The following is a 20,755-nucleotide window of genomic DNA, read 5'->3' as shown; positions in this document are numbered from 1 at the left end:
CTTACCCTGCTCATGCTCTCACTCTCTCTCAAAAAAATAAATCTTTTAAAAAAAAAGCCTTTGCACAACAAAGGAAATGATCAACTAAATGAAATGGCAACTTACCAAATAGGAAAAATATTTGTAAATCATACATCTGATAAGGTATTAATATTGATAATACATAAAGAACTCATACAACTCAACTCAATAGAAAAAAAAATCCCACTTTATTTGAAAAATGGGGAAAAGCTCTGAATAGACCTTTTCAAAAGACATACAGACGGCCAACAGGTACAAGAAAGGTGCTCAACATCACTAATCATCAAGGAAATGCAAATCAAAACCATGAGATACCACTTCATACCTTTAGAGTATCTATTATCGAAAAGAGAAAGCAAGTACTGCTGAAGATTTGGAGGAAAGAGAACCCTTGTGCACTATCGGTGGGAATACAAATTGGTGCAGCCATTATGGAAAACCACATGGATGCTCCTAAAGCATTTTTAAAAAGAACTGCCATATAATCAAGCAATTTCACTTTTGGGTAAATATTCAGAAAAAAAAATGAAAACATCAACTGGAAAAGATATATACACCCCATGTTCATTGCAGCTTGTTTATAATAGCCAAGATATGGAAATAATCTAAGTGTCCATCAATGGATGAATGGCTAAAGAAAATATGGAATATGTATACAACAGAATATTATTTAGCCATGAAAAAGGAAACCATAGGATCTCACCCATATGTGGATTCTTTAAAAAAAAAAAGCTCATTTACAGAGAACCAATTGGTGGTTGCAAGAGGCAGGCACTGGATGGGTGAAATGGGTGGAGGTGGTCAAAAAGTATGTGAAAATTAATAAAGGGAAACCTTGGGTGCCTGGGTGGTTCAGTGGGTTAAAGCCTCTGCCTTTGGCTCGGGTCATGATCCCAGGGTTCTGGGATTGAGCCCCGCATCGGGCTCTCTGTTCAGTGGGGAGCTTGCTTTCTTTCCTCTCTCTGTCTGCCTCTCTGCCTACTTGTGATCTCTGTCAAATAAATAAAATCTTAAAAAAAAAAAAAAAAAGGGAAACCTCACTAACAAGGGTGAGAGGAAATACCAGAAGAAGCTAGAAGGGGGAGCTGTACCACTCAATGTCAATTACAGACCTCTAATAGAATAATCTGCAATAGGAAAGAATCATCAATTACAGGCCCAAGAGGGAAAGAGGTACCTTGCATTGCCTACAAGAAATTGACTACCTCTGCAATTCAGCCAATGAAAAACCATCATCACCCTGAACTCCTGCTTTTCTCCAACAGACTTTCCTTCAAAACAACCCCTTCCAATTTCCTTTCTATAAAATAACAATCCTCTCCTTCATTTGTTAGACTTGCCATAGGTTTTGCCATTTTTTTTTTTTGTCCCTAATTGCAATTCTGTTATTCCTGAGGAAACCTATTTTTCTTGGTAAAATAACTGTTTTAAGATTAACATTATTTGGTGATCGGAGGTAGGATCCAGAGATGACCTCTAACAACCCGGGACTGGTGAGCAAACAGGGCCCATACCCACAAAGCCAACTTGGTTCCCAGTTTTCTTGCCCACCTTGGATTTTGAGGGTAAGCTTTCTCCTGGACTGCTGGCCATGCTCTATTTGTGTTTGAGCTCTCCAAGCTTTTCTTTGGGATTTTAAGGCCTTGTTCTTTCTAAGAGTACTCATTTGGCTTTTGATCTCCTTTTCAAGAACCAAACTGTTCCTGTTGGAACCGTACTTTGTGTTGGTCTTCGGTCCAATTCATTTTTGGGATTAGAACATTCCTGTTGGAACTACACTAGCCTGTAGTCCAATTCCTTTTGGAACCAAACTGTTCCTATTAGAACCGTGTGCTACCTTTGATTAGTCCAGCTCCTTTTCAGAACCAGATTGTTCACTGGAACTATGCAAGTCTTTGATCTGACTCCTTATTGACACTGGACTATTCCTACTAGAACTATGTTGGCTTGTAGTTTGACTCCTTCTGCAACAGGCATTTACTGCTGAAACTGTGCTGTTTAGGAACTTTTTTTTTTTCTCCTTTAGAAAAAGACTTACAAAATGGGATACCAAACATCAAAATGCTTTGAGCTCCCCCACCCTGCTCCTGATTTGGGGACCCTGGTTGTTTTGTGTTTAAAAACTATGGTCCCAGGGAGGAGCAAGATGGCAGAGGAATAAGAGATCTAAATTTCGTCTGGTCCCAAGAATTCAGCTAGATAGTTATCAAACCATTCTGAATACATACAAACTCAACAGGAGATCAAAGAAAAGAATAGCAACAATTCTATGAACAGAAAAGTGACCACTTTCTGGAAGGTAGGACTTGCAGAGAAGTGAATCCGAGGCAATATACGGGAAGATAAACCGCGGGCAGAGGGAGCCTCCATCAGCCGGCTCCCAGCAAGTGAGACAGCCATGGAGCACAAAATCAGAACTTTTAGAAGTCTGCTCCACTGAGGGACATCATTCCAGTGGCTAAGTGGAGGGGTTGGAACCCTCACTGGGACAGTGTGGTCTCAGGACCACTGGGGCCACAGAAAGACCAAGGGTGTCTGAGTGGAACAGAGCTCTCAGGTACGAAAGCAGGGCAGCTGGCTGCAGAGACAGAGCCAAGGAGTGGGCTCTCAGCTCGGGGCTGCTATAAACCATCATCTGTGGCACAGTCGGGCCACTGCTCTTCGAGCAGGGACCCAACAAGTAGCAGATCCAGAGAGACTCCCCCTTTCTCCTGCGGGAGGAGTGGCAGGGGAGAATACTGGAGGAATCTGCTGGCTTTGGAAACTCTAACCAGGGTCGTGTGCCAGAGAAAGAAATGCTTGGTCACATGCTGGACGAGCACAGAGTACAGCCAGAGACCAGGGAGACAGGCATGACTGACTGCTTTTCTCTGAGGGCACACTGAGGAGTGGGGCCCCCAAGATCAGAGGCTGCCATTTTCACTCTCATCCTCCAAAGCTGCACGGAACGGCTTCAGGGAACAAAAGCTCCCGAGAGCAAACCCGAGCAAATTACTTAGCTTGGACCCTGGCAAGGGCAGTGCAGTTCCGCCTTGGGCAAAGACACTTGAGAATCTCTGCAACAGGCCCTTCCCCGAGGAGATCAGCAAGAACCAAGACCAAATTTACCGATCAATGAGAACTGCAAAACACCAATACTAAGGGAATACTGCACATAGAATTCATGGCTTTTTTCCCTGTGATTCTTTAGTCTTTCAAAGTAAATTTTGTAAATTTTCTTTAGTTTTTTTATTTTTCTATTTTTTAAAAAATTTTTCTTCTTTCCAATTTTAACATCCTATCAATTCCTTTTTTAAACTTTTGAAATTTTCATTTTTACAGTCATATTCCATCCCTTCATTGTATTTAACCTGTGTGTGTGTGTGTACACATACATTATATATATATATTTTTTTTTCGTTAAAATTTTGGAATACAGTTTCTTCTAATACACCAAAATATGCCCTAAATCTAGTATATCACTTTGTTCTAGTTTCCAGTCTGATCATTTTGTAAAAATTTTTTCAACCAACTTATCAATTCCTTTTTAAAAATTTTTAAATTTTCATCTTTACAGTCATATTCCATCCCTTCATTGTATTTACCCTTATTTCTGTGTATATATATAAGTTTTCCTTTCTTTAAAATTTTGGGAGGAAGTTTCTTCTAACTGACCAAAATATAGCCAAAATCTAGTGTGTGGCTCTGTTCTATTCACCAGCCTGATCGTATTTTTTTTTTTAAAGATTTTATTTATTTATTTATTTATTTGTCAGGAAGAGAGAGCGCACACACACACAAGCAGGCAGAGTGGCAGGCAGAGGCAGAGAGAAAAGCAGACTCCCTGCTGAGCAAGGAACCTGACAGAGGACTCGATCCCAGGACCCCAGGATCATGACCCGGGCCGAAGGCAGCAGCTCAACCGACTGAGTCACCCAGGCATCCTCTGATCATATTTTTTTTTTCCTTTCTTTTCCCCCCAGTTTTGGGTCTCTTCTGATTTGTTTAGTGTATATTTTTCTGGGGTTGTTGCTACCCTTCTAGCATTTTGTTCTCTCATTCATCTATTCTTCTCTGGACAAAATGATAGAGCAGAAAAACTCAGTCCCCCTGTGCCCCCCTGCCTGAAAAAAGAACAAGAGGCAGTAACGAATGCCAGGGACCTAATCAATATGGGCGTTAGTAAGATGCCAGAACTAGAGTTCAGAATGATTATAAAGATACTAGTTGGGCTTGAAAAATGCATAGAAGATACCAAAGAATCCCTTTCTGGCAAAATAAAAACTAAAATCTAACCAAGTCAAAATCAAAAAGGTTATTAATGAGGTGCGATAAAAAAATGGAGTCTCTAATGGCTAGGATAAATGAGGTACAAGAGAGAATTAGTGATATAGAAGACCAAATGATGGAGAATAAAGAAGCTGAGAAAAAGAGAGATAAACAACTATTGGATCACGAGGGGAGAATTTGAGAGATAAGTGATACCATAAGACAAAACAATATTAGAACAATTAAGATTTCAGAAGAAAAACAGGGGGACAGAAGGTATATCGGAGCAAATTATAGCAGAGAACCCCTAATTTGGTGAGGGGAACAAGCATCAAAATCCAGGAGGCACAGAGAAACCCCCTCAAAATCAGTTAAAACAGGTCCACACTCCGTCATCTAATACTAAAACTTAAAGTCTCAGTGACAAAGAGAAAATCCTGAAAGCAGCTCAGGACAAGAGATCTGTAACATACAATAGTAGAAATATTAGATAGGCAGCAGTCCTATACACAGAGACAAGGCAGGTCAGAAGGGACTGGCATGATATGTTCAGAACACTAAACAAGGAAAATATGTAGCTAAGAATACTATATCCAGATAGGCTGTTGTTGTAAATAGAAGGAAAGATAAAAAGCTTCCAGGACAAATAAAAACTAAAAGAATTTGCCAACACTGAACCAGCCCTAAAGGAAATATTAAAAGGGGTCCTCTAAGCAAAGAGACAGCCTAAAAGTAACAGATGAGAAAGGAATAGAGACAATATGCAGTAACAGTCACCTTACAGGCAATACAATGCTACTAAATTCATATCTTTCAATAGTTACCCTAAATGTAAATGGACTAAATGCCCCAATCAAAAGACACAGGGTATCAGAATGAATTAAAAAACAAGACCCGTTGATATGCTGTCTATAAGAAACTCATTTTAGACCCGAAGACACCTCCAGATTTAAAGTAAGGGGGTGGAAAACAATTTACCATGCTAATGGACATCAAAAGAAAGCTAGGTCAGCAATCCTTAATATCAGATAAATTAGATTTTAAGCCAAAGACTATAATAAGTGATGAGGAAGGACACTATATAATACTTAAAGTGTCTGTCCCACAAGAAGAGCTAACAATTTTAAATATCGATGTCTCTAACATAGGAGGAGCCAATTATATAAGCCAATTAATAACAAAATCAAAGAAACACATGGACAGTAATAAAATAATAGTAGGGGACTTTAACAACCCCCCTCACTGAAATGAATAGATCATCTAAGCAAAAGATCAGCAAGGAAATAAAGGGTTTAAATGACACAGTGGACCAGATGGACATCACAGATATATTCAGAACATTCCATCCCAAAGCAACAAAATACACATTCTCCTCTAGTGCACACGGAACATTCTCCAGAATAGATCACATCCTGAACCACAAATCAGGTCTCAGCTGGTACCAAAAGATTGGGATCACTCCCTGCGCATTTTCAGACCACAGTGCTTTGAAACTAGAACTCAACCACAAAAGGAAAGTTGGAAAGAACTCAAATACATGGAGGCTAAACAGCACCCTACTAAAGAATGTATGGGTCAACCAGGAAATTAAAGAAGAATTGAAAAAATTCATGAAAACAAATGAAAATGAAAACAAAACTGTTCAAAATCTTTGGGATGCAGCAAAGGCGTTCCTGAGAGAAAAGTATATAGCAAGACAAGCCTTTCTCAAAAACAACAAAGGTCTCAAATACATACCTAACCCTACACCTAAACGAGCTGGAGAAAGAACAGCAAATAAAGCCTAAACCCAGTGGGAGAAGAGAGATAATAAAGATCAGAGAAGAAAGCAATGAAAGAGAAACCCAAAGAACAGTAGAACAGATCAACGGAACTAGGAAACTGGTTCTTTGAAAGAATTAATAAGATTGATAAACCCCTGGACAGACTTATCAAAAAGAGAAAGGACCCAAGTTAATAAAACCATGAAAGAAAGAGGAAAGATCACAGTCAACACCAAAGAAATACAATTATAAGAATATATTAAGAGCAACTATATGCCAGCAAATTAGACAATTTGGAAGAAATGGATGCATTCCTAGAGACATATAAAATACCACAACTGAACCAGGAAGAAATAGAAGACCTGAACAGACCCATAACCAGTTAGGACATTGAAGCAGTCATCAAAAATCTCCCAACAAACAAGAGCCAGACAGCTTCCCAGGGGAATTCTGCCAAACATTTAAAGAACTAATACCTATCTATTCTCCTGAAACTGTTCCAAAAAATAGAAATGGAAGGAAAACTTCTAAACTCATTTTATGAGGCCAGCATTACCTTGATCCCCAAACCAGACAAAGACCCCATCAAAAAGGAGAATTACAGACCAATATCCCTGATGAACACACATGCAAAAATTCTCACCAAAATACTAGCCAATAGGATCTAACAGTACATTAAAAGGATTATTCACCACAACCAAGTGGGATTTATTCCTGGGCTGCAAAGTTGGTTCAACATCTGCAAAGCAATCAATATGATACAATACTTTAATAAGAGAAAGAACAAGAACCATATGATACTCTCAATAGATGCTGAAAAAGCATTTGACAAAGTACAGCATCTTTTCTTGATCAAAACTCTACACAATGTAGGCATAGAGGGTACATACCTCAATAACATAAAAGCCATCTATGAAAAACCCAGAGCGAATACCATTCTCAATGGGGAAAAACAGAGCTTTTCTCCTAAGGTCAAGAACATGGCAGGGAGGTCCACTGTCACTAATGCTACCAATACAGTAATAGAAGTCCTAGCCTCAGCAATCAGACAACAAAAAGAAATAAAAGGCATCCAAATTGGCAAAAAAGAAGTCAAACTCTCACTCTTTGCAGTTGATATGATACTTTAAGTGGGAAACCCAAAAGGTTCCACCCCAAAACTGTTAGAACTCATATAGGAATTCAGTAAAGTGTCAGGACATAAAATCAATGCACAGAAATCAGTTGCATTTCTCTACACCAACAACAAGACAGAAGAAATAGAAATTAAGGAGTCTATCCCATTTACAACTGCACCCAAAACCATAAGATACCTCGGAATAAGTCTGACCAAAGAGGCAAAGAATCTGTACTCAGAAAACTATAGAATACTCATGAAAGAAATTGGGGTAGACACAAAGAAATGGAAAAACTTTCCACATTCGTGGATTGGAAAAACAAATAATGTCTATACTACCTAGAGCAATCTACACATTTAACGCAATCCCTAACAAAATACCAGCAACTTTTTTCAAAGAAATGGAACAAATAATTCCAAAATCCATATGGAACCAGAAAAGACCCCAAATAGCTAGAGGTTTGTTGGAAAAGAAAACCAGAGCTGGTGGCATCACAATTCTGGACTTGCAGCTCTATTACAAAGCTGTAATCAACAAGACAGTATGGTATTGGCACAAAAACAGAAACACAGATCAATGAAACAGAACAGAGAGCCCAGAAATGGACCCTCAACTCTACGGTCAACTGATCTTTGACAAAGCAGGAAAGGAGGTCCAATGGAAAAAAGACAGTCTCTAACAAATGGTCTTGGGAAAGCTAGACAGCTACATGCAGAAGAATGAAACTGGACCATTTCTTTTTACCATACACAAAAATAAATTCAAAATAGATGAAAGACCTCAATGTGAGACAGGGATCCATCAAAATCATTGAGGAGACCACAGGCAGCAACTTCTTCCTAAAAACATCAAAGGCAAGGGAAGCAAGGGCAAAAATGAACCATTGGGACTTCATCAAGATCAAAAGCTTTTGCACAGCAAAGGAAACAGCCAAAAAAACTAAGAGTCAGCCCAAAGAATGGGAGAAGATATTTGCAAATGACATATCAGATAAAGGGCTAGTATCCAAAATCTATAAAGAACTTATCAAACTCAACACCCAAAGAACAAATAATCCAATCAAGAAGTGGACAGAAGACATGAACAGACATTTCTACAAAGAAGACATCCAAATCGTCAACAGACACATGAAAAAGTACTCAAAATCACTTGGCATCAAGGAAATACAAATCAAAACCACAATGAGATACCACCTCATACCAATCAAAATGGCTAAAAGTAACCAGTCAGGAAATGACAGGATGCAGAGAAAGGGGAACCCTCCTACATTGCTGATGGGAATGCAAGCTGGTGCAGCCACTCTGGAAAACACTATAGAGGTTCCTCAAAAAGTTGAAAATAGAGCTACCCTACAACCCAGCAATTGCACTACTGGGTATTTACCTCAAAGATACAAATGTAATGATCCGAACGGGCATGTGCACCCCAATGTTTATAGCAGCAATGTCTACAATAGCCAAACTATGGAAAGAACCTAGATGTCCATAAATAGATGAATGGATAAGGAAGATGTGGTGTACACACACACACACACACACACACACACGAATATTATGCAGCCATAAAAAATGAAATCTTGCCATTTGCAATAATGTGGATGGAACTACAGGGTATTACACTAAGCGAAATAATGAGAGAAAGACAATTATCATATGATCTCACTGATATGAGGAATTTGAGAAATAAGACAGGATCATAGAGGAAGGGAGGGAAAAATGAAACAAGACGAAACCAGAGAAGGAGATAAACCATAAGACACTCTTAATCTCAAGAAACAAACTGAGGGTTGCTGGAAGGGAGAGGGGTGGGAAGGATGGGGTGGCTGGGTGATGGACACCGGGGAGGGTATGTGCTACGGTGAGTGCTGTGAATTGTGTAAGACTGATCAATCACAGACCTGTACCTCTGAAACAAATAATATGTTTAAAAAAACAAAAACAAAACTATGGTTCCTCTTCATCCACATTTCTAAATAAATGCAGCGACTTAACCAAAAGTAATTTAGAACTGCAATGACCATTATCTGATCTCCCCTAACACTTTTCTGAAGTGAACTGGGCCACCATGGCTCTGAAATTGTCAAAGCTGTGTGGATGCCTATTTGGATTGGTGTTTTGAAGCTTCCAAAGGTTATCAGAAATCTAAAATTGCCTCTCAGAAAAATACAATTTCTAGATTAGCTGAGGCAAACAATTACAAAGACACAATAGCTTCTGAGGTCTCGCTTTTCTCTCTGCCGTCTTGTCTCAGGATGCGGCAGCCACCTTGTGCTTGAACTCTGCCTCCCATGCCATCATCCTCCTTCCTTTCCATACTGCCTGCATCTCCTCTATACCCTCAGTTTCCCTCCTCTAATCTCCAGCTGAAATTATTTTTCCCCCCAAAGTGACTGAGGACCTCGATAGGTTTGCCGAAGAATTTAGCATAGTTGTTCAAACTTAGCAACCCGGTTTCTCAGATTTGTATCAATTCGTCCCACATGCTTGTTGGTGAGGTTCAGGCCAAACACTGGATAAAACTACTCCACGGAGAAGATCCTGAAAGGGGTTTAGAGAAACAGACACCTAACTTTTGGCAAGATGCTAAAACACTTGCTGGAAATCTCCACTGAGCAAGTACAGTAGCTTTTCCCAAGCCTGTTGATTGAGCAAAATCACTGTTGATTTAGGCTGGCACACAAAAGCCTGGCGAACCCATTCATGACTATTACAATCACCTCCAAATTGTCCTTAAATTCTGATGTTCCTTTAGATGCTGAATCTATGTAGGTAGCATTTAATTCTATGTTTATAGTGCATTCTCATTTAGTTAAAAGGAGCAGGGTTGAATGGGAAACTATGTTTATTCTAGATATAGTCATCCTAGATGTGTCACCTGACCCCCCCCAAAATAAAATTCTTAAAATTCTTCATTTTCATCTCCGGCAAATGAAAGCCCCTGAACAAAACAAAAAACACACTAGTTTTTAGTATTTGCAAAGAGCCAGGATATTGAGGAAAAAGTTGTTTTTGGCTTAGGAGCTCCTGGCACCTTCAGCCCCCTAGCCAGTATCTCCAGGGTCCTCCTAATTCCCAAGAACAGGACTCTAAGGAGCTACTGAGGCTCTTCCCAGTCCTCCTCCTTAATCGACTCAGAGAAACCACTCTTCAGACTGGGAATGCATCTGTCCTCATTGACACCAGAGCTACACTCTTGGTGCTCAGCCCCCCAAGACTATGAAGCAGTCCCTGCTCTGGAGTACTAAAGTGGGGGGTCTCCAATAAACCTCAACGGGTTCCTATCTCCAAACCTACTCCCTTTTGTCTAAGCACTCTGATACCCATACCTTTCTCCTTTGTTCCTCCATCACTCTTCATTTACTGGGCTGAGAGTTCTTAGCAAAATACACCAGAATTCCTTTCTCCCAAAAGGGTAAATAATTCTAGAATCTGAACTCAGTAATCAAAATAGGCAACCAGGTAAATTAAATGACCCTTTGACATCTTTTATTTGCTCTGACTCTGACAACACTACTGCTGAGTCCGAGGACACTGATCATTTGCCCTATTGGGTCCATCCCCTAGGGACAAGATCTTCAACTAGTATTGGCAGAATTCATAGTGTGCCTCCCATCAAGACTCAAATAGATTCCTCAAAACCTCTCCTGAGAATTAATGAATATCTTATAAGTAAAGAAGCCTTTCAAGGCATCAAGCACCATGACAGAAGAATACAAAGCTCAAGACCTTATTATCCCTATAATATGCCTATTTTACCTATGAGGAAATCCAATGGCCAAGGATGGAGGTTTGTGCAGGACCTCTGAACAACAAATGACATTGTTATCCCTCAAGACCCTGCTGTTCCTAACCCATACATGGACATCCATTCCCACTGGCGGCAAATTTTTCACTGTAACTCATCTACACAATGCGTTCTTTAGTATTCCGGTTGATAAAGATCAACCAGTATCTTTTTGCTTTCACTTAGGAAGAATGGAAAGACACTGGACAGTAATGCCCCCCCCAGTTTCACAGAGTCCTTCTTTTCACACACCTAGAAGCTGATTTGGATGTTGCTTTTTGTTCTTTTTTACAGGCTCTAATTGGTTAAAATACCTAGATGATCTGCTTCTCCGTTCTCCTTCTCAAACCTCTTCATAGGAAGACAGCATTCATCTGTTAAAACTTTTGGTCTTAAAGGGAAATAAACACTCCAAAGAAAAATTTGTTTGCTCAAACTCAGGTTTGATACTTAGGGCACCTGCCCTCAGAACAAGGACTACATTTGGATCTAGGGAGATTTCACGGCATTCTGAACTTTCCAAAAACCTAAAACTGAGGCCAATTACAAGGTTTTTTTCCAACTGGCTGGCTACTGTTGAAACTGGATTCCAAATTTCTCTCTTATGGCTCAATTTCTAGAAGTTTTACTAAAAAAGGCAAAACCTCACCCTATTATTTGGAAAGATCAGGAAGACATAGGTGTCTCTGCATATGAGAGAGAAGGGAATAACCTTGGGAGTACTCACCCCAAAACACAGAAACCCACAGGGTATTACAGTCAACAATTAGACCCAATGGCCCAGATATTACCCTGGCCTCAGAGACATTCCTGACGGGATCATCATGGGATCCCTTTTAACCACCCCTGTATTTTGGCTAAGGGCAAAACTGTAAACATTTATACTGATAGCAGGTGTGCCTTTGGGGTAGCTTGTGACTTTGGATTATGGAAACAAAGGTTCCTTACCTCCAAAAGGGCTAAAATTAAAAATGGCTCTTATGTCCAAAATTTGTTAGATGCCACATTTTGCTGGCTGCTCTGGCTGTTTATGGCTCCTGGGCATTCCAGACTCAACATCCTGAGACCAAAGGAAACCATCTGATTGATATTTCTGCCCAAAACACTGCTCTCAAAGAAACCTGTCATGGTCCAAAGAGATGTTCTGCAAATGATAATTCAGAAAGACCACCAGGAGATACCCAACAAGTGGAGCGCCCGGGTGGCTCAGTCAGTTAAACATCTGCCTTCGGCTCAAGTCATGATCTTGGAGTCCTGGGATCAACCCCCACACCGGGCTCCCTGCCAAGCAGGGAGTCTGCCTCTCCCCTCCGCATGTGTGCATGCGCACATTTTCACGCTCTCTCCAATAAATAATCTTCAAAAAAAAAAAAAAAAGAGGAGATACCTAACAATTGCCTGAGAGGGGAAAACGATATTGGAAATCTAATAATTCAATAAATTCAATAATTCAATAAATCCAATAAAAATCAATAATTCAATAAAAAGAGAGAACTCTGGTTTGGACCAAATAACAATCTGGCCCTACCAGAAATCTTCCAAGTTCCTACTACTTACCACTATATGTGCCTTAAACCGTTGAGGTCTACTGACACAAGACAGTATTCATGAACCAATACAGGTGGGGACATATTAACGAGGTTGCAAGAAGGGCTACCTCACTTGCCCCACCCGTCAAAAACAAAATTTGGGGAAACCTGTTTGCACAGATGGATTTCATAGTGCTTTCCCATCGCATGGATAGAAACAAGTTTCAGTAACGGTCCATATGTTTTCTCAGTGGACTGAAGCTTTCCCTTGTAGAGAGGCTGCTGTTTTTATCATGACTAAAAATTCTGTTAGAAAAGTGATCTGTCCTGGAGATTCACAGACCTGTACCCCTGGGGGGAAAAAAAAATATATGTTTATAAAAAATAAAATTTAAAAAAAAAAAAAAAGAAAAAAAAGAAAAGTGATCTGTACCCGGGGAACCCCCTCAAACTTCATAGTGATTGGGAACCCACTTTAAGGAGCAGGGGCTTTGATGTCGGTGCGGTTTGCCCAGTTTTATCAGTGTCATAGTGTAGATCATCCTCGATTCTCCAGGAGTTGAGCATATTAACAACACTATTAAGACTCGATTGGCAAAATTTGCAGAGATCCTCCAGATACCTTCGCCAAGAGCACTGCCACTGGTTCCACCCTTTTTAAACTCAAACTCTCCTCCTTTGAGATGGTCACGGAGGTCCAATGCACTTGGCTCCTACAGCTCCTTTGGCCCACAGTAGATAAAAGGAGATATACTTCAATAATGAAAAAGCCTAATTACTTCTATGAAAAACCACGTGAAGCAGAGTGATCTTTTTCATTGCTGAGAGATAATGACCTTGAGCATCACATCTTGCAAACTGGAGATTTCATCTCTAGAAAAAGGCACCTCCAGAAAGACTACTCAATCTTGCTGGAAAGGCTCTTATTGGGAACTGCTAATCCCTGTGGCACCAGACTCCAAGGAACAGGCTCTTGGATTCATGGGACACATCTAGAGAAATCATTAAACCCTGACTGGACCTCTACACCATCTGGGGACCTCCAAGCAAAGATTTCCTCGAATGAAAGCAAACCACATCTCACAAGACAGTTTTCTCAGCTTGTCTGGACCAGGTCTGCATACCTTTTCTGCACTGTTGGCTTCTACTATCTCTTTCTTAGAAAGGAAATAATCTTGTGCACATTTCCCAAACCCTTGTGAAAGGGAGAAACATCTTGAGTATGGCCTTTCAGCAACAGGCCCATCATGATCCCATTACAAATTAAATTTCACTTGCTTTTTCTGAAGGGTTAGAAAATTCAGAATTTACGAATGTCTTTCATCTGCACTATTATCTGATTCTGAATTCTTATTCAAATTCATGGTTTCTGAATTTGCAACCTCACAGGCTATATTACTGGATAACATCTGTTTTCAAATGGTTCTTTCAAGATAACAGTACTATTTTTGAAGTTTTGCTATTTTTGCAAAAATTTCATTAGTTATTGCTTCATGTTTATACCTGCACTTAATCTCTCAAAGACACGTGCTTAATTCTTCCAGTGTGCTCTTACCATATTATTTTGTCTTCATGGCTACTTTAAATGGGGACTTCCAGGAGGCATACAGGACTCCAGATTTGCCTCCATAGGGAGAACTTTTCTCCCTTAAGTCGGAATAAGTGCCAGTATATATATTCAGCTGGATACTTTCTGACCTAGGGGCCCCATTTAGAACCATCATACAATTTGGAAGTTATGTTACTTCTTCTGTTTTTATGTAATTATTTTTGTATTTAGTCACCTATCAAACTTTTATAAAAATAATGTACCCAATAAGGAGAAGATCTCCAATACTTAACAGTCTTGAATTCGTACAGACTTTAGATGGTTAGGAAGGAAAACTCCTCAGGCACTTCCCTTCCTGTTACTCAAATGTGGCTTTTAAGTGGTTCCAAACCTATGTACTTTCCATCAATGTTGGCCAAGACAAATGGGAAAGATCCTTTCTGGCACTGAGCGACAGCACCGCTAAATATGAAACCTGATTTTTAGTGAGTGATGCTTTCAAGGAAAGATTTTGATCAAAAGGGTGAAATGTAAAAATTATTAAACAGAAACTTCATTAAAGTGGATTAGGAATGGAGAAGGGGTTGCTGTACCACTCCATGTCAATTACAGTAAGAACTGTCAATTGCAGAGTCCTAACAGAAAATTTTCAACAGGAATCATCAATTATAGGCCCCAATAGAGAAAGATGAATTTTGCATCTCCTACAAGAAATTAATTAGTCCTGCAACTCAACCAGAGAGAAACTGTCATCATACCTGCTCTGGCTTTTCTCCAAAGGCTCTTGTTCCAAACTACCCCTCCAAACTTTCCCAGTCTCCAAAAAACAGCGTTCCTCTCTTTTGTTAGACTTGACTGTGGTTTTGCCATAATTTGATAGTTCCTAATTGCAGTTCTGTATTATTCCCGAATAAGTCCATTTTTGCTGGTAAAATAACTTATTTTTAAGCTTAACCAGTACAAACTTTCAGTTATAAAATAAGTCATGGGTACATAATGCATAGGATGGTGACTACAGTTAATTGTACTGGTCTGCATATTTGAAAGTTGCTAAGAGATGTTAAAAGTTCTCAACATGAGAAAAAAAAAAACTTGTACCTATGTTAGGTGATGGATGTTAACCAGACTTACGGCTATGATTTCACAATATATACAAATACTTAATATTACTACACCTGAAACTAATATTTACGGTTAATTATATCTCAAACTGTTTTAGCACCTTAAATATGCAGTGTAGTGTCAGGTGATGGGCTCTTTTTAGGACCATAAGCTGTTTCTTTGCGAACTGTCAAAAACTGGTGTTAAAAAGTTCATGCTAACTAAAGAAAGGAACTTTCAAATTTTAACTTCTAGAACACTAAGAGCAAAATTCAATAGCTCCAAGCTTTGTTTCTGCAAAGTGATATGAACTAATTTCAGGGAAGGACACTCGGGGAAGAAACAAGTTGTGGGAAGCTGCCATCTCCGCAGGAAGCCCAGGAGCCGATCGATGGGAGTCGCTATGAAACTAGGTGCTCCCAGTACCGTCTCCTAAGAAGAACCGCCTACGTCAATGGAAGTTGCCTGCATTAAACGCCACACTCCAGCTCCCGCTCTTCCTTTCTTTTTCGTAAACGCTAATGAAATCCAAACAAGTTAAACAAAGGCCCCGAAGTTTGGAAAACCGTGGGCGAGGCAAAGTAGGAACTGCGGGGGGGGAAAGGAATTGCAAGGGAGTGCGGCGCACGGGATCACAGGGGATGAGGTGATGCCCCGACGCCCAGCACGAGGGCGCCTGCAGCCGCGGTGCAACGAGCTGGAGGGCCGGCCGCCGGCGAGACGGGGTCCGAGGGACCGGTAGGGACCCGCGAGCCCACAGCCCCTCCCTCCGCGCTGGGCTCGGCAGAGAGCGGCCGGCCCGCACCCACCTGGCCTCCAGCAGCAACGGGGTCTCGGGCCACTTCGCGGCCAAGTGGGCCGTCACCGCCTTGGACGCCGAGGCTGTCCGGGAGCCGAGCAGCGAGAAGCACAGCGCCGTGGAGCCCAGGAGCAGCCGCACCACGTCTGCGGCCTTTGCCATGGCGCGGAGGGGGAAGCGCGAGCCCCTCGGACCCCCGCGACCACAGCCCGCAGCCACCACCTTTCAGCCGGTTCCTCCCGCCGCGCGGCCGCCCACTTCCGGTGGGGGGAGCTCGAGTCCGTTGCTCAGAGCCGGGGCCCGGCGGGCAGCGAGCGCATGCGCGTTCCGCTCCCGCGCCGTCCCGGGAGCCCCCCGGGGCTGGATCCTGGAGCCACGTAGGTGCGGGCGGGGCCGGATCGAGTCTCGCCGCGGCCGACGCTCTGGCTGACCTGCGATCCCGGCCTCTGGTTCTCGGGCGGAGGCTGCGGGACGCGGGGAGGGGAGTCCGGCTCCCGGAGAGCGAACTGGGATTGCGGCCGTCTGAGGCTGGGGGAAGATGCCAAAATTTGGAAGCAAAGGCAGGAGCTGTTGTGGATTTTATCCACTTTTACCCGGGCGGAAAACAAGGCCCATCAAGGTTCAGTTGTCGACTTTATGGGCTTCTAAATTTTATTGCATATCAGAGTCATCTGGTAGGGCTTTGAGAAAGCCTGATGCCTGGTAGTATTTAACCCACCCCGCCCCTAGGTGATTCAAGTGGGCGGTCAGGTTTGGAAGCCAGTGACCTCACGTGGAGGGCTTGTTAGAACGCTGGGTGTTTGGGGGCGGTGGGGGGAGCCTGGGTGTTTCAGTCAGTTAAGCGTCTGCCTTGGTGAGCTCAGGTCATGATCCTGGAGTCCTGGGATGGAGCGCCGCGTCAGGATCCCTCCTGGGTGGGGAGCCTGCTTCTCCCTCTCCTGCTCTCCCTGCTTGTGCTCTCTCACCGTCTTTTTCTCCCTGTCAATTAGATAAATAAAATCTTTAAAAACAAAAACACTGGCTGTTGGCCTCACAGGATCTGGTGCGTGCGTGTGTTGGGTATGGGCGGGGTGGGGAGAGACAAGAATTTGCATTTCACCTCTATCAAGTTCCCAAGTGATAATGATACTGCTGGCTGGAAACCTCTCTTTTTTAACCTTTGTATTCAAAAGTGGTCCACAGAGTAGCGGTCGCTACAACATCACCTGTGAGCTCATTAGAAATGCAGAATCTCAGGCCCCACCCCAGGCCTACTGAATCGGAATCCCCAGGTTAACAGGAACCCCAGGTGGTACTGTGCTCATTAAAGTTTCAGCGGATCTGGTTTTGAGGGTGGCAGGTGAAAAGACGCATGGGAAAGTCATAGTTGCTCATGTCATTATCAGCCAAAATCACACAGCTTTCACTGAGTCTTGATTTAAACCAAGGACTGTCTGACCCCAAAGCTCCTGCATTTACTTCATCAGGCTCAAAGAGAAAAGCTTTCAGCAGAGATAGGTGGTTTTCCAGTAAATATGATTCATCAAATCAAAACATTCAGTCTTATTTAACTGGGCAGAGGGGAGCCTCAAGATTCTGGCTCCTAGTCAAGAATGATTCTTTTTCTCTTCAGAAGGCTGTTAATTTATTATAAATATTAAAATATTTGGTAAAGAGAAGCAGTCGCTGGGAAAAATAGTTGAGGAGAATGCACTGATCCATTCCTTTTTTCCAGTAACTCTGACACCTTATAACGAACCTGGATCTCTTGAAGGTGCTGATCTTTTTTTTTTTTTCCCATTTCCATACATTTGCTTACTATATGCCTTTCCTTAGAAGACCCTGCTCATTTTCCCAAATAAAACAATAACCCCCCCCCCCAAGAAGACCTTGTACTGGAACTTTTACTCAGGTGTCACTTCCTCAGTCTACCCTTCTTTTCCTGATTGTTCCTACTTGTTACGATCTATCCCTCCTTCAAATCCCAAAAGCTCTTTATTTTCTGTCATATATCACTTATAAATCTCACTTTAGAATTTGAATACAGTACTTACTTATTTCTCCTATTCAGGGGGTGTTTCCCCGAGGAATCATGCCTTACGTATTTTTAGCATCCATAGCAATAACTAGCACAGTACATGTTAATCGGCCTCAATAAATATTGAACAGTCCTTGTTTGTTTGTTTGTTTCTTTGTTTGGATAAGTGGGCAAAAAGCTAAGGCAATGAGTACACAGCTTCATTTCTATCCACAGAACATAACGTAAATATATATTATGAATCTTCCACAACTATTTGCTTTAATTAACTCCTCATGTCTACTTGTTCTTGGAGTGAAATTTTGACTAAAATTGTAGGATGAAGGAAATCAGATATTTTTAGTGAGTGTCTTCAATGAAAGCATATCTGATGGTTGCCAATTTTTAAGAAATGACTTGTGGCATGAAGAGTCACATAAAATACACTATTAAGGGACACTACTGAAACATATATTTATACACATTCCAGTATATTTGAGTTCACAGTAGAGAGGAATGCTACATTTCTCTTTTTTTAAAGGACGAAATTAACCCAGTGCCATTTATTTACATAATTATTATACATTTTAGCTTACATAGTATTTTCCTAGAAATTTAAGTGGGTTTGAAATAGACTGACCATTCCTAGGCTCGTTTCCTCATCTGCAGAACAAAAGAATAGGACTAGGGGAGATGTACTTGTTGGAGGAGATCATCAGAACTGCTATTTGACCTCAGAGCCAGGCTCAGACGATGAGACTCCTTGCTCTCTCTTCTGTCCTTGGAATGTAAGCTCTGCCCACTGTTCCCACATCAGCAGCCACTTCAAGGAAGCAGCCTTCGGAGAGTAATATTACTGAGACAATCTTCTCCGTATAAGAGACTGAACTCTGTTAAAGCCTCAATATGAACTCTTAAGCAGCTGGCAGGTGAGTGCACGGATCTACTTGCCTTGCGGTGTCCCAGACCAGCCTTGTAAGTAAGCTCCTTTACTTATTAAAACTGCCACCTACCAATGTGGAGTGGTCTGCTTCTTTCTTCCATATCTCCTTGCCCTCTGAGTATGGCAATGAGTTTCAAATTTCACCCAGGGAACTCTCAAGGTTGAGAGCCAACATTCAAGTCTCTTCTATATGTCATATCCACGTACAGATAGAAATATTAAAATGCAAAAGTTGAGTAACTCAGAGAAGGTCACTCAAGTTAATAGAGCAGCAAAACAGTCTAACATTCATTATCAATAACCCTTCGGCACAGATCAGCTATGAAGGGAATGTAGTTCAGGGACACAATTGAATATTTTTTAGCAAAATGTTATTCAAAGTTATTCACATCAGGGTAATATGAATGAAAATTGATGATGATAGCAGTTTTCATTGTATGTGGAAGAAGTGATTAATGAGTGCTTCATAATAAGAATATTGTGTTTAATAACATAAATCATCTTGAATTTTTTTAGGTAGGTACAGCATGGACTATATTTATTTGATGAAAATAGTGGTGCTATGTGAGGATTAAGTTGCTACCAAATTACTATGTAATATAATAAAACTTTAATTTTCTCTACCTAAAGTTGTCTCACAGCTGAAATGGCTTTTAAAAAAATATTACCCTGTAGGTCTTCCAGATTTCCTTTACTATAACAAAGACGCTTTTCTTGTTTGTTTGTTTTTTTAAGATTAATTATTTTAGAGAGATAGTGCAAGTAGGGGGAGGGGGAGAGGGAGACGGAAAGAAGCAGACTCCTCACTGAGCCCAGAGCCTGACTTGGGGGCTCAATTCAAGACTCGGAGATCATGACCCTGAAATCATAACCTGAGCTGACATTAAGAGTTGGATGCTTAACCCACTGAGCCACCCAGGGGCCCCACCTTTTTCTCATTTTTTATTTGAATATCTTAAGTACAAGAAAATGTCCTACTCTTCATTTCAGCTGGGAAAAATGTATAAACTTATTTAATTTGTTATAGTTATACTCCCTAGCAAGATTATGCTAAAATCATAAATGAGTTATTGTTAAGTGTGAATAAATTTTGTATATTTTTATATGATCTTTATAATTTTGCATATTTTATTTAATGTATATTACAGATGCCTCACAAATGTCTAATTCCAGGTCTGTTTGAGGAAATTGTTTACTGTAGTTTGTTTACTACAGTGGCTTTCAAATAACAAATTAAGTATATGAAAGATATAATCTTTTAATCAATTAGGATGATATAAAAACATGACATCTACTATTTAACAACATCCTTTTATACTTACATACATGGTCAAAATTTTATAATTGTGTATTCAAAGTTTGCTAAGTCACCATTGCTTCTACTATTTTGTTTTCTTTCAGAAAACACATGGGATTGAAACATGTTGGTGTCAGACAAACATGTGTCCCGTTTTTACATCTTCTAGTAGAGGTTAGTATCGTTATCTGCACAAACTCATCAATTTATTCAAAATATATTGTTTGTCATCTGTGGGAAGCTGACTGTATCATATGTTAGGAAAGAATACTGAGTAGATAAAATGGTTACTGTCTTTAAAGGGTTTATGGTGTAGTGAAACATAACAACGTATGCCAATAAATTATTACAGCGAAAAGTCAATAAAATTCTATGGAAGTCAGAAGAAGATACTTTTTTTTAAAGACGTTACTTGAGAGAGAGAGAGAGAGCATGAACAGGGGGGAAGGGCAGAGGGAGAGAATCCTCAAGCCTACTCCTGGCTGAGGGCAGAGGCTGACTTGGGGCCCAAAGTAGGGCTCGATCCCAGGACCCTGAGATCCTGACCTGAGCTGAAATCAAGAGCCGGACACTTAAACGACTGAACCCCTCAGGCACCCCCCGAAGAA

General features: G+C 40.9%; 1 protein-coding gene across 3 annotated transcripts in view; it reads right to left on the bottom strand.

Moving 5' to 3' along the window:
• UGGT2 (UDP-glucose glycoprotein glucosyltransferase 2) overlaps positions 1-16,156 on the bottom strand; it is a 183,941-nt gene extending 167,785 nt beyond the window's left edge. For all 3 annotated transcript variants that reach the window (XM_032864140.1, XM_032864141.1, XM_032864142.1), the window contains exon 1: positions 15,922-16,156. In XM_032864140.1, the coding sequence (XP_032720031.1) occupies positions 15,922-16,073 (152 nt within the window). In that variant the 5' untranslated portion in view covers positions 16,074-16,156. The remainder of the gene's footprint in view (positions 1-15,921) is intronic.
• Positions 16,157-20,755: the final 4,599 nt, after the last annotated feature.

Source organism: Lontra canadensis, unplaced genomic scaffold (assembly GCF_010015895.1).
Source record: "Lontra canadensis isolate GAN:19392208 unplaced genomic scaffold, GSC_riverotter_1.0 scaffold26, whole genome shotgun sequence".
Lineage (NCBI taxonomy): Eukaryota > Metazoa > Chordata > Mammalia > Carnivora > Mustelidae > Lontra > Lontra canadensis.
The sequence above is the reverse complement of the archived record's forward strand: the minus strand, read 5'-3'. Positions and strand labels throughout refer to the sequence as shown.